The 12109-nt window shown below is 36.3% G+C and overlaps 1 protein-coding gene across 1 annotated transcript; it reads right to left on the reverse strand.

Moving 5' to 3' along the window:
* Positions 1 to 492: 492 nt before the first annotated feature.
* LOC108672257 (flocculation protein FLO11-like) lies at positions 493 to 8217 on the reverse strand. The gene is made up of 8 exons (XM_018159898.2): positions 8074 to 8217; positions 6725 to 6761; positions 6180 to 6442; positions 5765 to 6023; positions 4480 to 5410; positions 3885 to 4069; positions 3512 to 3669; positions 493 to 1836 (listed from the first exon to the last, which is right to left on the reverse strand). Exons 1-8 carry the CDS (start codon positions 8142 to 8144, stop codon positions 1422 to 1424), a joined length of 2319 nt encoding a protein of 772 aa, XP_018015387.1. The 5' UTR covers positions 8145 to 8217; the 3' UTR covers positions 493 to 1421.
* Positions 8218 to 12109: the final 3892 nt, after the last annotated feature.

Below are 12109 nucleotides of genomic sequence, written 5' to 3' on the forward strand. Positions count from 1 at the left end.
AAATGCCTACCGAAGCCTTAACCGTTTATTGCTGACAAGTTTCTCCTTCGCCCCTGGTAATGATATTTTGTCTTGGATTTTCTAAGAGAGGTTGTGTTTTCACCTGAAATTCTCCTCGGTACAGGTGTAGTTATGGTTGTTGCTTAGGACGTTTCGTTTTTAACTTGAAGGCCGTTGATTTCATTATGTTGGCAAGAAATTGCCTGAATTGTATTTGAGGAATGGTTGACTAAGTTCTTATCATTAATATGTATTTCACCGGATTTTATGTGAAAACTATGAATTGAATTTTATTTAAAATGTTTTTTTTTTTTGTTCAGAAATCTTAACTTGTTTCTTCGCGGTAAAGATTTTATGCGAGGAAGTTGTTGGAATAAGGATCGCATTTCTCCTTAGGACGAAGTTTTTACAAATTTTGGGACGATTGTTATCTGCTCGGAATGTAGTACAACATCGGTATATCAGAATTGGACAGGTTATAGAATTATAGGCGAACAGATTGAATTCAATTTATGGAATGTCGAATAGCTTTATAATTGGAAGTTATATTTTTATTAAATTACATTCGGCAAATTACTGCGTTGAGATTACCATAGTACAAGTTTTGTATGCCGCAAGAGCTGTCGTAAATTTATTTATTAAATTGCATACATTTTTCTTGAACAAGCTGAAAATTTCTGAATTCGAAAAAATAGGTCCTGTCAGGTTCACATCGTAACCTCCTGATGTCAGTGCAATAACTACAATAAAGGCTTATAGTAAATCAAACCTATGCGTCGGTGAACACGGTAAGATTACAAATAAAATCATCAGGTACTATCAGGGTGATCATTCCCGAGCTAGTCTAAGTTTACGCTACTACACTCACTATCGTGATCTATAGGTCATGAAAGATGTGAAGTGCTAATGAAGCATTTACCCAGCGCACAAACCACCTCACCTTGAGTTTTATATTAACTACGAAGAATGTAATGAATAATGCCTCCCATAGTACTTTTATGTATGAAACTTAGATCAGTTCCGCCGCCAATATTATTCGGACCCAAAGACTTGTCCACAAAAGGTACCGCCAGAGAATGAATGGTTAAGGCATCATGATACGCCTTACTTCGATTTAACAAAAATTTCATAAGATTTAAAATTGATAACTTGCACATAATTTTAAAGTGTACACAAAAGCTGAATTTGTACGAGGGATTGGCGCAATAGTTTAAATAAAAGAACATTAAACGACTAAGATGGAATAAACCAGACTTAAAAGTATTACTTAATAAAAAATATACTAAAAACAATAAGTTCTTCAGTCAGATACGAAATTGTGAAATATTAACTAGCATTTTAGTTATTCAACGCCGTCTTCTTAATATGCAAGTCGCGTAATGTGCTTCAAAAGCATCTGGATATTTTCGCCTATCGCGATTTTACATAAGAGAACAATAACTCTTCTTTGTTGAAGTTTTTTCCTGCTCTGCTCCGTTTTCCTGGATTTGGCTCACATTGTTCTCCTTCTCACCATTTTTGCCTTCCAAACAGTCACCATCGTGTGTCACAGAAAGAACCTCAGATCGCTCCTCCTCCACGGTTACTGATGTAGTGAAATCTGGATACTCTTGGCTGGAGGTAGAATATTCAACAGTCTTTTCAGCGGAAGAAATGTCGCAGTGTTGCTCTTTGTCCGATATTTTGGTGCCGTTGCCATGGGTCTGCTCAGTGCTGCTGCTGAGGTAGGATGCATACAGCGGAGAGCTGCGGTGTGGGGTTGAGTTGCGCGGAACGGACGGCGAGAAGTTGTCCTCCGTGTAGCCACTGATATTGCGCCGAGCTGTTGCCACCATCCTGAAGCATATATTAGCACTCATTAGTACAACATTGCATACATTAGTCAAATATTAATATACATTAGTACAAGGGAAATCAGTTTCATCTTGTGATATGGATCATCAAATCTAGCTATACGACCTCGAGGAAATGAACGTAAATGTTTCAAGTTGATCCTGGACCAATTCTCTATTCATATAAAAACAGACGCGTGTAAAATAACTGAAGTACTTCAAGTGTATCAAATAACGGATAATCTAAGTTATCTCAAACTCAGACTTTGTAGCTTACAAAATACAATTTTAAATAAAATGCTGCACAAATATGAAACATACAAAATAAATTAATAAAAAAAAACGATTACTTGCATGACTGACTTAATTATTAATTATTTTGCATTAATTATGAAAATATGACCTTGTTCTACATTCAAGGCATACATGCTACGATTAAGAAATAGACTAAAAAAGAACTACATAAAGTCATAATAAGCAAGTAATTAGTAAATGGCTTGCTAGCGCTTTAGCTATCAAGCTATTTCACACTGGAGGTCATAAGTTTACATCATCGCCAGCGAGGCGGAAGGTCTCAATATTATTCAGTCTCAAATTAATCATCACACACATGGGGCGGAAGGTCTCAATTCAATCAAAAAGACGAAGTGACAAGGAGGGACAGGTGAAAAGTAACAGAAACTAAGACACTCGAACAAGAAAGAGGTCGCTTACACGGGACGTCGGCCGCCCGCACAAGAGAGACATAGAAGGGAAATGTGAGGAATCCTTCCTACATAATAACTTAATGTAAGTAATCCTACCTACATAATAACTTAACCCCACAACTGAGACCCGCAGTCAGACACCGCGAGCTCAGCGGTGGGGCGCTCAAGAACAATGCCTCTAGAAAGTCATAATAGCACTTCAGGGTTACAACACAGAATGCATTCGCTCAAATAGGAAGCTCAAGTTGCATCATAAAATCTCGAATGAAAATTGTAAAAATAGTCAAGAATTACAACATCACTATAAGAGAGAGTTTTGCTTTTGAAGTGTAATGATGAAATATTTGGTTATACTTATAAAAAATATAACTCAGAACTCACTGCAGTGAGTGAGAGAGCGCATTTTCTCGTCGACAAAAACTTTAGGTCACGGACGGACAGACAGACAGACGGACGTGGCGAGCACAATAGTGCATTTTTTTCATAAAGGAGAAAATGCGCTAAAAATGTATTTGGGGCACAATGACACCCAGGTCCAGAACTGAGCATGCAGAGTTAGCAGTTATAGCAGCATGCGATGCAAGTAACAAATTTTTGTTGTTTAACATCAGATACACCGTCAGGGAAACTTACAATGTTGGTCATGGTGGGGTAAGACCTAAAAGATATCCGTGATGAAATTGAAACAGAAAATCACAAGATGAAGTGTTTGGTGGCAAATGTCAATAAGCTCTCAAAAAATGGACAAATCCTATGAATTGATAAGAATCGTTTAAAATTACAGCCAAATTAGTTTGAAATGAAGTACAAATAGAATGCTGGTAACGAGCAAAAATAATGAGAATACAGCAATGTGAACGCAAATATTCGAGCAGCAAACTCTTCAGTCATGACATGGGCATCTGTAAAATGGGTTTGTTTTACAACACGATTTATGACGGAAAGTTGGTTTACGTAAGAGCAAAAACACACCTGAGGGAGCGGCTGGCATACTTGGCTGAGGGAGGAGTGGCGGGGAGGGAGGGGGATGATGCGGGGGTTGACCTCGACACGAGAGCCCCAGTCCTAAAGAGGCGGGTGGGGGTCACAGGGCGCGCGATCGAAGAGTCCATCAGAGATGTCACTGGCATCTGGACATGGATTCCACTTTTAATAGGCTTTGGTAACTTACTTAACTAAGAGATTTTATTTGTGATTATAGTCAACTTAAAGCTGACCAAACACTACCGTTCAGATACCAGATAAATACCTACATGAATTCTGTACTATATGTTCACTGTTTAAATAAATAATTGACGGTCTCAGGTCAGAGTTGGGAGTGACCTACTGCACGTTCATCACAAACATTATTCAAGGAGATCTCAGAGGTGATTTTCTTCTTCATGGTCTGCTGTAGGAGTTTGCTGGGCACTGCCTCGGGTTTTGGGGTGAAGGGGTTGGCGCGTGAGGCTCTCACGAGCCGCCCCACGGGACTGGGCGGGATAAGGACACCACGCGACAGGTAGCGCGACAGCTGCGGCGACGAAGAACCTGCGTAAATGCAGCCTCTTAGAACAGCAACTATGGATGCCGCAACCATTCGTAATGCTACTCGCATCGAAGACCGGTAACTAGGGTACTAAAGGTTGACTATTTTTCAAGTGATACATTGAAAATCTCCACAGTAAGCCGTCGGGCCACATAAAGAACTAACCATTAACACCTTATTAACATTGATCATCATGCACTAATATCCTATGTTCGGTAATCAAGTGAAGTAGAATGCAAGTGAATTAGTTTTCAATTCTGCAGTGAACAACAAATTATTTTACAGGTAAGACACGTTAGTTAGCCTTAGAACAGTTTCGTAACTAAAGCACAATTTAATGTTCAGTTCATGAATAAATTTCTGGGATGAATATATCATAAATGCATCCCACTGTACGTTTCAAACTCAATACCTTGATCTCCAGTGGGAACTTTCTTATTATTTGTCTTCTTTTCTTCCGTATCTAGAGATGTTGGCTTTGGAGTTGCCTGAACCTTGTCTGTAAGTGAAGGCGAGGCTCCAGTGATGGTGACTCTCTTGACACTTCGGCGTCTGGCTGAGCGAGTGAGCGCGCCGGTGCGATTCCTGCTCGGGGACAGAGCAGGAGTGGTTTTTCTCTCTGAGTCTGAGGAAAAGTTAGGCGGAGAGGCGGAAGGAGATTTACCAGAAGTGGGGCTGCTTTTCGCTTTTTGAGTAATTGAAGACTGCCTTCTTTTCAATGACAGGGATTTTGTAGAGATTTTTAATTGTGAATTGCTTCGTTTTTGAGAATTATTTGTATTTGTAGAGTATAATTTGGGATTTTCAGCAGATTTTTGTTTTGATATTTTTTCAGATTCCTTAAATGTTGTCAAGTTTGTTCCCTGGTGCAATAATTCACTTTCTGAATCACGTGGATTTCTTCTGGGACGTTTGGCGGGAACTTCCATGTTGGTTGGAGATGCCCCAGCAGAACGAGAGGTAACTGAGGAGCATTCAGACCTGGCACGCTTTAATAATTTTTCAGAATCAGGTTTTAAAGCAAGTGACTTGTTTTCATTTCGAAAGGGCCTGACTTTGACTGCAGACTTATTTTCAGATGACTTTAGAATTCTCCTGTTAGAAGAGCGGGTGGATTTTTCTGAAACTGTTTCTGAAGAAGTATGAAGATTCTTCAATGACGCAGATGAAGACGACTTGGTCATTTCTTGAGTAGCTCTAAGTTTTGATGCTGAATTAGCAGTTCTGGTCGTACGTTTGCCATAGCTGGGAGACCCAGTACGTGGCCGAGGAGGTTTCTTCACAACTGGCTTCACTTTTATCTTTTTCTGAAGCACAGGAGACTCAGAACGCTCATGCACTGGCTGAAAGCAATACAGTATATAGAATTTTGCAAAATTACTGAACATTATTTTGGTACCTAATTCGTTTAAAAAATCATCTAAAAGCTTCACTGGAAATATTAGGAGCAAGGCTTCCAAAAAAATCTTATAACAATAAGGAATAACAAATAAACAACAATAAGAAATATTACAACAAATATATTATATAATATAAATATATTATAACAAACAAATATATTGTAGCAAATATATTATAACAAACAATAAGAAATATTATAACAATAAGATAGACAATTTCAAGGAAAACTAAAATCGTTGGTGGAACAAGTTATGTTATTCCTTTTTAATTTTGATGTAAAAGTAGTTGACACTAACCTGGGACAAATCCTGCAACTCTACTTGGACAACATTAGTAGAGTAAGATTTCCTCCTCTGAGCGCCCATGAGTTTACCAGGTGAAGAGACTCTGTAAAATACCTTTGGTGACGTAATTTGCTCAATCCAAGACTCGTTGTGTGAAGAGCTATCTTCTGTGTTTTGGGGAGCGGTAATGGTGCGAGACTGACGTGTCATAGATGTTGAAGATCTGGCTCTAGATCTTGGCAAATGACCAGCAGGAGGCATATTTGGCTTACTGAAAAAAAAGGAAGACATATGATGGTTTCTGAGCATAAATCACTAATTTAATTTTTTAGATATTTTTTCAGATGAAGAAATTAAGATATCCAGTCAAAAAATATTAGTACTTCCACAAATTGGAAACATCCAGCAAACTATAGATTAGTTTTACCCAGGAGATGAAGAAGCCACCATTTTTGCAACAGGAGCACTGCTGGTTTGCGTCATGCTTTTGCTAGGCACCGATTTTGGAATTTTTGATGTAGAGGGAGTTTTTTTGACAGGAGTTGTAGGAGCTCTTGCAGCCACAGGTGCCATAGACATGCGGCGAGTGCGTCGCATGCTGGCTCGGTGTGGTGAATTTGGCGAGCCAGGCAGTTTATGGATTGAGATGTTAAGCCGCTTTAGGGTGACACTGGCATTTGGGTCTGGGATCTGCACATATTTCCATTTGTTCAACAAACAGAATCAAAATAAACTATTTAATTGATTTATTCTTTTACAATAGGCAACAGTTTTATCCATGTGTATAGTATTTGAATGAATGGAAAATTAATATTATAAATAAATTATTCAGTATTTTTAATGGTAGTTCATGACAAATATAATGAATGAAAACATTTATTTATAATTCCATATTCACAAAAAATTACCTACATACATATAATAAATATTCAGTAAATTGAATTACTTAAACTAGGAGTTAATTCCACACACCTTAGATTTATCTGGACCTTTTTCTTTGGAACTTTTCCTGAAAATAAAAATAACATTTTAGGAGATTATCAGATTTTTTAAAAGGCCTTAGGCTTAAATTAAAAACAACCATCAAAAAATAATTTAATCATGAATTCATCTGAAATTTTTTGGTTTCAAATTGCCTTAACGTTAATCAATAAAAAGAAGCCAGGCTGTGAGGAGGGTCAAAATATTGGCTAATATAGGGGGCTTGCGCATGAAAAACACAAAAAAATAATTCACAAGCACAACTCAAAAGGTTCAAATATTAAATTTAACATATTTGTTAATGCATGCATAAAAAAACTTAAAAAGGCCTTAACAAGGCCATGCAAATACACATTAAAGTTTTGACCTGAAAATAAAATGTCTGAATTAGTAAATTTCAATATAAAAAAAGTAACTTATTATGGTATGATTTTTCAGAGGTAAGATAAGCAAAAAATTATATATAATTGTGAACTTTTAAACAGTCATGGTGCAATGTTAAGTTCAATTCATACAAACAATTTTCCTACCAAGGCATTACAAGTCAGGGTAAACATACTTGCTGACAATCCACTAATTTTTTTCTCATATATTAGGATGACCTTTTAAACCTAATAAGAGTCAAATAGTGAGTAGCAAGAGCAGATCAAATAATCAGACATTCTTTTTTGTAGGTAAAATAGCTTTTTTTTTTTTGAGAGTCTCTTACTTCAACTGAATATCAGTTTATTTGCCATTGTCTTAATTGCAGGCTATGCAAACTAAACAAGAATTTAGAAATTATTCGAAAGGCAACATTATATCTGCTAGATAATGCAAACCCTGTATAAATGTTGACCATAATAAGCTGAACCAAGTTAACACACAGCATGCACAGACTGCCCTGCTCAGCTAAACTGAGTTAAAACCTTACAAAAACATTGATGCCCAAAAGTGGTGAAATGAACTTCAAATAATTAATGTTTATAATTGTAAGCTGTAATTGCAAAGGTTAAGAAAATATACTAAAGATTTTACTGCTTGTTAATTAGAGAATAGAGTCAAATGGTGATTGGTGACAAAAAAGTATTCTTGTAATCTTACCTTACATTAGGAAACTGACAGAGATAGCAAATGATTATAATGACAAAAACCAAATAACTTGATGGACACAAACCTGTCTTTTCATCTTTGGGACACAGGCATATCATTAATAAGCTAAAAATTATGTCAATAAAAACAAAATACCAATGTTGTAGTAAATATGTATAAATATTTACAAAATTTTATATAAATGTAACAATATTTATATAAACATAAAAGGAAATGCAATTTAGTATGCATCTTTTACTTGCACTTACTTGAAATTGATGACTTTTCCATCAATCCACTCTCCAACAGCAGACTTTTTTTTACCCTTGACTGGAGCCATAATGTAATAACAGCAGTTGTTAATACAGTAGTTAATGTAAATATAAATAAAAAGTGAAACTCACTGAAAAAAAATAAAAAAATTTAATTAGATAAGAAAATTTAATTAGAAAAGAAAAAAATAAATATTAAACATAAAATCTGATCTGAAAAAAGAGAGGTACAAACCAAACTTCTGCCAATGGCCCAGTGCACAAATTGCCAGTGTAATTGAGTTGCCAGGGTGCAGAAAATGGGTGAATATAGCAAGAGCTTTAGCAAAGCATCAGCAGCAAAATTTATGCCTTCAATAGATCTTGCCAACACATTTGGATTGAAATTATTGCATTTCAGACATTTGTCAGTCTTCAGCCAACTATTTAGAAAATAGTTAAAAATCTGGAAGACCACAAGCACACACAGTAAGACTGAGTAAGGTTTCCAGTATGTTGGATGGATCAGGATGCAGTGAAACTTGTCTGGAAATCAATTACAATGAGTGTAAGTGTTGCAGGGAGTGGGGAGTAAGGGATATACTATCAAAGTTGTTAGAAGCATTTTCTTATCAAAAATTACCTGGCGACACATCTTGAAAATGGCTGACAATGCTTTGGGCTAAAAATCCATATCTTGGCAATGCAGCTTGCAAGCTCTGCACCCTGGTTAAGTTGCTGGTGTCAAATCAATTATCAATTCAATGTATTTTATTAAGTTGGCGATTGACAGGCCTCAGAGTGCAGAGCTTGCAAGCTGCATCACCAAGATACCGTAAAATGGGGTAACTTAGACCACTTTTTTTTTTATAAATGCCATTTTTTTACTAGCTAAATTAAACTTGAATTGAAACATGTAAAATACAGGTCTATACTCTAGCTTCCCTCACCATAAATTGCTGGCTCTTTCTTCTCATAGTCTTTATGTAATTTTAAAAAAAATGACGGTCTTTGTTACCCCAGCTCTTGAGGTATCATAGACCGGGTGGTAAAATCAATTATATTTTTTGGTAAAATAACTCCAGGTTTTGGTGCATTGTAGTAGAACTCTTCTAGTTACATATGCAAATAGTTTGAAAGTGTCATAGTTTGCAAATGGGGGGCACTGCCCCATAATGGGGGAAATGTGACTACCTAATGGCAGCCCTGACAGGGTAAATATTGACTGGCTTGGAAATTAAGTTAAAATTACAATATATAAGACTCTGTAGAGTCTGAAACATAAAGAAAAAACATAAATAGGTTGTCAAACATAAAATATGTTATGTTTTATATTATATGTTTTATATTAACTTCCAAGCCGGTCTATGTTACCCCATCAGGGCTGACATCAGGTGGTCTAAGTTCCCCCATTTGGGGGCAGTGCCCCCCATTTGCAAACCATGACACTTTCCTAAAATTTGTCATTTGCATATGTAACTAGAAGAGTTCTACTACAATGCATCAAAACGTGGAGTTATTTAACCAAAAAATTAAAAAATTGGAGGGGGTACTCTGACAGGCTTTAAATAATAGCTTTTTTTTGTGGGTCACATTTTTAATTTTTTAACCTATTAGATATGCAAACTTTTTAAATCTTTCTATTGAGTTATGTAGCCTCAGTATTAGGCCTTTAATGCCCATTGACAAAATTTTTCTATGTCAAATAGTTTTTGAGTTTTGGGGGTTTTTCTTAAAAAAATGAAAAGTGGTCTAAGTTACCCTGCTGGCCTAAGTTACCCCATTTTACGGTATGGATTTTTAGCCCAAAATGTTGTCAGCCATCTTCAGGATGCGTCGTCAGATAATCTTTAACAAGAAAATGCTGCTAACAACCTTGATAATATATCCCTTACTCCCCATGCACTGCAACACTTACACTTATAACAATTGATTTCTGGACAAGCTTCACTGCATCCTGATCCATCCAACATACTAGAAAATAGGAACATTACTGTGTGTGCTTGCGGTCTTTCAGATTTTCAGCTATTTTCTAAACAGTTGGCCAAAAACTGGCAAAAATCTAAAATGCAATAACTTCAATCCGAATGTGTTGGCAAGATCTTTTGAAGGCTTAACACTTTGACTGTGACTCGCAAAATAGCCTGTATTCCAGTGGTGCGACTCATTCAAACTTGAATAACTTAAGTTACGACAAGGCAGCGAGAACAGGGCTAGTGCGCTGCTCTTGTCTGAGCAAGTTCTACAAGCTTCTGACATAAAAACCGTGAGCCTCTATTGGTGCATGTCGCCTGGGATGGAAACTTTCATCTTTCTAGGCAATGTGTGCCATATGAGGTACACAACATTTATTATTCAACTACAATAAAAAATTTGCATCACACGGGTACTAACGCTTGAAAAAAACATTTTCTGTGCCAATGAAATCGGATTGTGACTGCAATAATCAAACTACAAATCATTCTGGGGCAAAATGCTGCTAAATGGGAAGTTTATAGTTCATTTAGATGATTTCTTACAATACTGCTCTAAGCAAAGCATGAAGTGGTACCAACAATTGTTCAAGTTATTGGCAAAAACTGTAACAAATGCCTGGGTGCTTGGTAATCAGTTCTATAGTCAGTAAAAATCGATGTAAATTGCTGAAGTCGTTGAAGATTACTGAATGTATTTTCACTAGTAATAGGTCAGACACACGGCTCGTAGAAATGGAATCACGGCTGGCAAATCCATAAAATCACGGCTCAAAAAATTCAGTCGCGGCTCGCCAAGTAGATATATTCCATGCCTGTTTTGAATGACATACTTTTTTTCTACTGCTATAATTCATACCAATAAAAAAAATGATATTCAACATATTGGAACAGGATAACTCCCTTTATTTAATACTTTTTCTTTTTCGTACCCACCCATTATTTCAGGCTACATTCCAACTACTAAGATTCTTATGATTCGATTGCACGACGTTCATATAGGTTTTTGAAAACATTATTGTCAATTATCCATCATATTTTTCACAAGTTTATGTCAATCTGGCTGATATTTTAAAGAGTGTTTGTTAAAAAATTAAATTTTTTAAGCGTGTGCCATATATGGCGCACATTGCAGTTTGGGACATGCATGCGTGTACCAAATATGGCGCACGTCGCAGTCAAAGTGTTAAATTTTGCTGCTGATACCTCACCAAAGATCTTGCAAGTTGCAATACTCTCCAACATTCTGCAATCAGCATTCTGCACCCTGGGCAATTGGCAATATTTAATATAGCTAGGTAGCCTACCATGCAAAAATTGCACTTGGGACTGGGAGCAGTGATTCAAATCACTTCCTAGATTCTGATGTTATTACTAAGCATACTTACTAACAAAATGATTTCAATGGCCGTTACACAAGGATCATAGCATGCAGCTTTTAATTTAGCTAACTGATAAGGGAACTTTATAATGTATGTCATAATAAAATTGTACAAATATCTTCCTGCCAGTTTAAATATTTTCTAGGTACCTATAACTCCTCTTCCAGTTTGAAACAGAAGGAATGTTGGTTCACTGCAGTCTGCACATATAACATATAAGAATAAGATCAAGTTATCAACCAAACCTGGTGCTGGTAAGTAACTTGATTAGATCCAAAATACCAATCACCTGGTCAGGCTGTTGAACTATCTGAATATCACCAGTTCTTATCAAATACCTAATAGCTAATTTATCAATTAAAATTATGCACTTGCTTGCACATTACGCCTTCTGTATTTCCCTCTATGTAGGTAGTGAGTATATAACCTCCTGAACCAATCGAACCTAAATACAAATTTAAAGATAGATTCATACAGAAATCTTCACTTCAGGTAGTTCAGAACTTCAGCCATGGTTAGGTTAGGTAATTCAGGCCATGCCTATGCTATGCAGCTATGGTAGATCAGTTATTTATTATTCAGGTTACAATACCAACAAGCCTCAATTCAATTTCAGAGATTGGCAACTTTTTTTATATATAATCTACTACACCACATATTTATACGTAAAAAATATTTACTATTTAAATTGACATGATT

Source organism: Hyalella azteca, unplaced genomic scaffold, assembly GCF_000764305.2.
Source record: "Hyalella azteca isolate HAZT.00-mixed unplaced genomic scaffold, Hazt_2.0.2 contig1749, whole genome shotgun sequence".
NCBI classification, from domain to species: Eukaryota; Metazoa; Arthropoda; class Malacostraca; order Amphipoda; family Hyalellidae; genus Hyalella; species Hyalella azteca.